Source organism: Cricetulus griseus, assembly GCF_003668045.3.
Source record: "Cricetulus griseus strain 17A/GY chromosome 1 unlocalized genomic scaffold, alternate assembly CriGri-PICRH-1.0 chr1_1, whole genome shotgun sequence".
NCBI classification, from domain to species: Eukaryota; Metazoa; Chordata; class Mammalia; order Rodentia; family Cricetidae; genus Cricetulus; species Cricetulus griseus.
In genome coordinates, this window is record NW_023276807.1 from 112232893 (window position 1) to 112240217 (window position 7325).

Below are 7325 nucleotides of genomic sequence, written 5' to 3' on the forward strand. Positions count from 1 at the left end.
ATATGCATTAATGTTTTGCCTGCAAGCATATTTGTGTGAGAGTGTCAGATCTTGGAATTACAGTGTTGAGTTGCATGTGGGTACTGGAATTTGAACCCAGGTTTTCTGGGAAGAGCAATCAGTGCCCTTAGCTGCTGACATCTCTCCAGCCCCCTAGAATGTTTTCTTCCTTCATGTATATAAGTCTCTGTATTAGGCACTGAGGATTCTGTGTCAATAATGGATTGACAGCTTCTTAAATCCTGAGCGCAAGCAGGGTTCTAGACATGAGGAAAATCAAATGCTGGAGGAGGCTGCTGCACATGCCCATCCTGCAGTTCACACCAACTCCATCATGCCAAAGCCCCTCCCTAGAAAGTGCACTGATGTCTGTCCTTCTCTTCTAGAGCCCAAAATGATTGTTCTGCTCTATGTGACAAGTCTTGCCATCTGTGCAAGTGGACAACCTCGGGGCAATCAGGCCAAGGGAGAGAACTACTCTCCAAGGTACATCTGCAGCATTCCTGGCTTACCTGGCCCACCAGGCCCTCCTGGAGCAAATGGCTCCCCTGGGCCCCATGGTCGCATTGGCCTTCCTGGAAGGGACGGTAGAGATGGCAGGAAAGGAGAGAAAGGAGAAAAGGGCACCGCAGGTAAGGAATGATGAGGTTCTGTAAATACCCCCTCTGACCCTCCTTAAACTCCTCCCTTTGTTGCTTCTTCCCGCTGGGAACTGCTCCTTCAATCACTTCATTAATCATAACAATGCTTCAAATGCTTTTTTAACTCTTTCCAGCCTTAGTTGGCTACAGTGACAACTTTGTCGGGTGGACAATGTAACATCTAGAAGTTAAGAAGCCTGAGCCTGGTGAAAGGCACCGCAGGAGATAAGCATAGACCGGCAAGCACTGTGCATGACTGCTGGAGCTGGACTTCCAACAACTGATGTCTGGAACGAGCAGACAACAGTTGGATGCATGGAAGTTTGAATAGACAAACAGATGGGCCAGAGTAGGGGAAGAATTGGGATTCAGAAACTCAGTTTACCACCCTGCTCAGAGCTAAGTTCTAAACAAATATTCCATAAGGTCTTCTAGATTTTTCCATGTATACAGCTAAAAGGACAAAAGTGTCATATAGCCGGCCTTTCCTTGCTCAGCACTCTCCCACCCACCCTGTCACAAAGCTCTCTGCGATAGTTTAATTGTCCTCAAGTCTTCAATAATTTTCAGGCTTTTCCTCCTACAGATAAGTTAGCCTGGGAAGCTTGCCAGACTCCACAGTCCTTCAGAGGAAACCAAATTGAAATTCTCCAGAGGTTGTGTTAACTCTACAAGAGCAAAGAATTTGGAATCAATCTTTGAAAACATGCTTCTGGGTGTACAAGTTAGACAAAAGATAAGAAGTAAAAAATACATAGATCTAAAAAATGTGCCTCTACCCAATCACCACACCTGATTTCCTGGGGTTCTGTAAGACAGTGCTATGGCATACATCCAGATTATAGGCTAATGTGTCATTTTCAAATACCCTATGCAGAACACATGGGGCAAGTCAATAGCTGTCAGATGCATGAGCATTGTTCAATATTGAAGAACCTTATGTAAAGATCCAATGTTGGATAAACCTTGAATTGGGAGTTTAGATGTAGTTATTCAAAGGCAGCTGTCTATAAGGTAGCTCATGTGAATACAAATTATTATTGAGCCATAACTGTAAATATCCTTAAAATTCTATGACATACAGATTATAGTTCTATATGAATGACCCTTTCAGCTTGTTGTGTCTGGAAGGAAGAGTGTAATAGCTAATCACACAAGAATTGGCACCAGAAAACACACTCAAACCTTGGTTCTTTCAGTTACTTTACCTAGCATCCTTGGGCAAATAGCCTCTTTGAGCCTCATTTGTAAATTGGCAAGAGTAAGGGCAAATGTGAAGTTTGGGAGTTGTCATATATGCAGAATGTCCTATAGAATAATTGCCATGTGCTAAGTACTTGGTAAATGTTACATATTGTTAATTTTTACATTTTGATCCCCACGTCCAAGATAAGTCTGTGGCCACCCAAAGCCACAGAGCAAATAAAATGATTAATATGCCCATAAGGTAGTTCTATGTTATTTCAGATAGAATTTAATATCCTTAAATGCTACAGCTTTAGCCCTATGGGGTCAGGGATAGCCTTGTATACATCAGTCTATTCATCCCTCTATGTATCCATGCATTATTTATTCAGAAACATTTTGTGTATCTCTAACTATTAACTTTTATTTCTGGAGAGTTTTTTTAGCCTCCACACCAATGTCATTTAGGGCTGAATAATTTTTATGGCAGGGTGAGGTGTTTGACAGCATGTCCCTAGATATCAGTGGCACACCTCTCCCAGCTGTAGCAACCAAAAAATGAATCTAGACCAGTGGCTCTCAACCTGTAGATTGTGACCTCTTTGAGAGACAAATTATCCTGTCACAGGGATCACATATTAGATATTTGCATTTTGATTCATAACAGTGGCAAAATTGTAGTTAAGAAGGAGCAAACAAGTAATTTTATGGTTGAGGGTCACCACAACATGAGAAATTGTATCAAAGGGTCAGAGCATTAGGAAGGTTTGGACATTACAAACTGTCCCCAGGGACACAGCTAATTGAGAAACTGTTCTAGTGGCTGGGAACACAGAAATTTGTCAGGAAGTGAAGGGAAAGGACTATCTAAGCACATCATTGTAGTAGTTCCAAATACTGCCCATTTATTAAGAACTCACTATGTGTTGGGAACTTATTATGTTAGCTTTCACCATTATAATCTGCAGTAACTATAACATGCAATAAAATAATGCCACAAATAAAACTGTTGAGATTCAAAAGCAAAGTGCCTTTTCCAACCAAATATTATGTAAATCCAACAGACACACCTAAGGCTCTGCCTGGCTCAGAGAGGAAAGAGAGGCCTGACTGTAATTGTGAAGAGATGCACACATCACCCCAAAATCCCATTTGTAAAGTGACTGGCAAATGGGTCCAAGACTGGGAAGTGATATCCAATGATTCCTCTCCATTGACAGTACAGGGCCTTTTCATTTGTACACCCTTGTTGAGGACAAGATTGCCTTCACCTCAACCAAGTCCAGACAGAACTCATTGTATTCTTTTTCTGGTTACCCTAAACTAGAAATGAATAGATTATTACACCAAATTATAAATTCTCTGCAAAAACATCTGTCGCTGGCCTGTAGCAATCACCATAATATGTTAATCCAATTCAATTAAATCCAAATTCATGCTCATTCAAATATCACTAGAACTATCTCATGAAGCATTCTTATAAATTTTTTTGGTTGTGAGCCTAGCCTTTAACAGCTGATCCATCTCTCAAGTCCTCATGAAGTTTTCTTCATTCCAGTTTAATAAAAAGATTTCAGTATTATAAACCTATCACACTGAGTCCCTCTCACATATGGTGAGTGTTCAAACAATATTACATGGTTCTAAACTCAAGGTAGATGTGTGGGTGGGTGCATAGATCCATTGATGGAAAGAAGGAAGGAAGAAAGGAAGGAAGTACAGATGGATAGTTATATAGATGATCCATGGATGAAAGGAAGGGTAAAATGATTCTAAAGAGAAAATCTAGGTAGACCCCTTGAGGTAGAACTAAAAAGAAATATATGGCTAAGCTTCAGTACATATACATAGTGTAATCCTTTTATTAGTGAGTTTCTTTTCTTTTTTTTTTTATTAGTTCAAATTAGAAACAAGGCTGCTTCACATGTCACTCCCTTCTCCCTCTCCCTCCCCTCTCCTCAACTCCCCACTAATCCCCCACCTCACCCCTCTGCTTCCCAGGGAGAATAAGGCCCTCCATGGGGGTTCCCCCAAAGTCAATCATATCGTCCTGGGCAGGGCCTAGGCCCTCCCTCTTGTGTCCAGGCGGAGAGAACATCCCTCCATGTGGGATGGGTTCCCAAAGCCCTTTCTTACACTAGGGGTAAATACTGATCCAATACCAAGAGCCCCATAGAATGCCGAAGCCTCCTCATTGACATCCACATTCAGGGGTCTGGATCAGTCCCATGCTAGCCCCCCAGACATCAGTCCTTAATGCATAATGATTTATCCTTTTTCTTCTCTTGAGTATATAGTCTCCTGATCCATGAGAAAATTCTCCATATAAATAGGAAGAAGTCCTATATATTATTATTACATTTACTCCATGACTAGGTGTAACTGACAGTTCAGGGTATTAAATATGTATTACAATAGAAAATTAAAGCACTGAGGTCATAAAGAATTCCTCATATTTATCATTTTCATTTCAGTATTTATGAGCTGTTCACAATAAATTTTCAAGAGGGTGAGACCTCAAGCAACCTTCCCTTAACCTTTATTTCAGTGACTAGGAAGCCTAAGCCAGGAGGATCTTAGCCCTTCTTCAGATCTACCATTAGATCCACAGCTGAAGTGTGTTCCATCTCAGACATGCTGAGTCACTGTTGACTGTGTCACCCACTAAGTTGGAGTAGACTTATATCCAATGTCTCTGTTTTACAAATGGAGTCCTTGAGCCGGAAAGTTTTAAAGCAGCATGATTTGAGTTTGTAACGAACTCCTATGACTCAAACTGTTACTGAGACACAAATGGCTTTATTATTGTATTGAAGATCAGTGATGAAGGCAGAAAAGGTTAAGCTGCTGTTGAACAAATTTCAGACTTTGCAGTCTTTGATTTGTGAAGAACAACAGAAAGTTTATATTCCATTTCTACGCCAGAGAATCAAGGCCTGATGAAGCTCAAAAACATCTGTCATGTGTGTTGTGCTTGATCCACTTAACAGGACTGTCTGCATTAAGGGAACACAACTGTAGCTGATAAGAATGCTAACCTTGTCTCACTAACAGTGGTGCCATTCATTGACAATAACCTCCAGGCATCATAAATTGTTAAACAGACACTTTCATGAGGATTAAAGCACTGTACTTGACATTTTAAGGGTAAAGCTTTAATTCTCCCAAACTTTACATTGCCAAGAGACTTCCTTGTTGATTTTGCCAGTTAACAGGAAAAAAGAACCAGGTTATCACATGCATACATTGAAGTATGTACAGAACTCCAATAATTGATATCAAAGCACCAGCAAGATAAAGGGCTTAGCTGGATCAGAATCCCTGAGAAGAAAACCATGATTACAAGAGAAATCATGCATTAACAATACATTTTCCTGAATGAAAAAAAATAAACAACTGAAGACCAACAATTTTGGATACTTTGGGTAGAAATATTCATTATCCAAGTACTACTGTGACATGGATTTGATCACAAAATTAAAACCCTTTATTATACTAATTATTGTTGTTTTATACAAGAAAAAGTCAATTTTGCTGATGGCTTTCAATCAAGATCACTTTTTTCTATAATTAGCCTCTAGTTAACCTGCAGACATAAAGATTTGGACATACAGAAAACAGTCCTATACAGTGGCTTAAACTTGGTTGAAATTCGCATCCAGTTTTCTTTATGTAAGGGGACCCAGAGAGATTAGGAGACACATTCAGTGGCAGAGCCAGCTGCAAGGTAAGAGGCATCTACATGGACAGGGTAAAATACCATGAGGCCAGGAAGGCTAAGGATCCTTCTAATCCTGATACATAGTCAAGTCCATTTGCCTCCTCAGAACTCATTCTCCTGCAAAAGAAGGACGGTAGAATGGTGAAAGCAGTCAGCATTTTTTAGTTAAAGTAGCATATGATGCCCCAACATTCCAGGGTCACCTACAGTTTACAGGATCAACCCAACACATTTCCCAGAGGATGGTACCCAGGCTCCAGAGTTGGACAGGCATGTGTTCAGATCACAGCTCCATCACTCAGTAGCTCCATTCTCTTGATTCGGTTTCTTCGAGTCTGCAAAGAAGTTACTAATTCTTATCTTTTAAAGTTGTTGTGAAATTTAAATAAGATAATGCATGCCAATGAAACATTTAACCTTGGTCCTGGTATAGAGTACACAGTTGATAAATATTGAATTTGATTTTGATTAATTATCTTATTATTAACACTAACAGGAATAGAATGAAAGAAAGACTAAGCTGTCTCCAAAGAATTGTCTGGTTCTGTCTCCCCTCAGGACTCACTCTGGGAAAAATACTAGCATGCTCTCTGAAGCCTTTCTGTGGTGACAAGTAACTGGCTATGACTAATATGCACCAGGTGATATGTCTTCAAAATAATAGCTTATTAGTTTAATTAATCAGGGTCTAATTGAAGTCTCAAATACTGGAGAAAATCTAAGTGAAGTTTTTTGTTCTCGTTTTTTAGTATATCAATGAGTTCCAAAGGCTTTTTAATTAACAGGAAGCTGTTAATAATTGACTGAAAAGATATGATTAGGGTGTGTTAGCAGTGTGGAGGTATATTGTTTGTGACTCTCTAGAAGAGCTATTGATTTAGCCATTAATTGTTTTTGAAGGTCTAAAAGGTAAGACTGGACCCCTGGGCCTTGCTGGTGAAAAAGGAGACCAAGGAGAGACTGGGAAGAAAGGACCTATGGGACCAGAGGGTGAGAAAGGAGAAGTTGGCCCAGCTGGGCCTCCTGGGCCAAAGGGAGACCGAGGAGATCAAGGGGACCCAGGCCTGCCTGGAGTGTGCAGATGTGGAAGCATTGTGCTCAAATCTGCCTTTTCAGTTGGCATCACAACAAGCTACCCAGAAGAAAGGCTACCCATCATATTTAACAAGGTCCTCTTCAATGAGGGGGAACACTACAACCCCGCCACAGGGAAGTTCATTTGTGCTTTCCCAGGGATCTATTACTTTTCTTATGATATCACATTGGCCAATAAGCACCTAGCAATTGGGCTGGTACACAACGGGCAGTACCGAATAAGGACCTTTGACGCCAACACGGGGAACCATGATGTGGCTTCGGGGTCCACAGTCATCTACCTGCAGCCAGAAGATGAAGTCTGGCTGGAAATCTTCTTCAATGACCAGAATGGCCTCTTCTCAGACCCGGGCTGGGCAGACAGTCTATTCTCTGGATTTCTCCTCTATGTTGACACAGATTACCTAGATTCAATATCAGAAGATGATGATCTGTGAAGTGGACTGCAGACCTGAATGTTGCAACATGAATACCACATGGCTTACACTTTGATTTGATCTGGAGTGCTGGAAGGTGGAGCAAGTGACAAGAGGATTCAGAAACTCCTTTTACAGACAGCTCTGGCAGAATTTATCTCAATAAGACAAACCAGCAACCAGTTGAAAGCACAACAAAATGAAGGGTTTAAAATAACCCCAGACATGAACCCCTCAAAAGTAATGATGATAAATATTTAAGCAAAT

At 40.7% G+C, this 7325-nt stretch overlaps 1 protein-coding gene across 1 annotated transcript; it reads left to right on the forward strand.

Annotated features, from left to right (window-relative positions):
• Positions 1 to 391: 391 nt before the first annotated feature.
• C1qtnf7 (C1q and TNF related 7) lies at positions 392 to 7079 on the forward strand. Its single transcript, XM_035452075.1, has 2 exons — positions 392 to 632; positions 6448 to 7079. Exons 1-2 carry the CDS (start codon positions 395 to 397, stop codon positions 7077 to 7079), a joined length of 870 nt encoding a protein of 289 aa, XP_035307966.1. The 5' UTR covers positions 392 to 394.
• Positions 7080 to 7325: the final 246 nt, after the last annotated feature.

Bases quoted from the DNA above. Each gene is read 5' to 3' on its own strand.
- C1qtnf7 (XM_035452075.1), top strand. From the start codon at position 395: ATGATTGTTCTGCTCTATGTGACAAGTCTTGCCATCTGTGCAAGTGGA. The intron at 633-6,447 runs GTAAGGAATGAT...TTGTTTTTGAAG, and splicing joins AGGAGAAAAGGGCACCGCAG to GTCTAAAAGGTAAGACTGGA.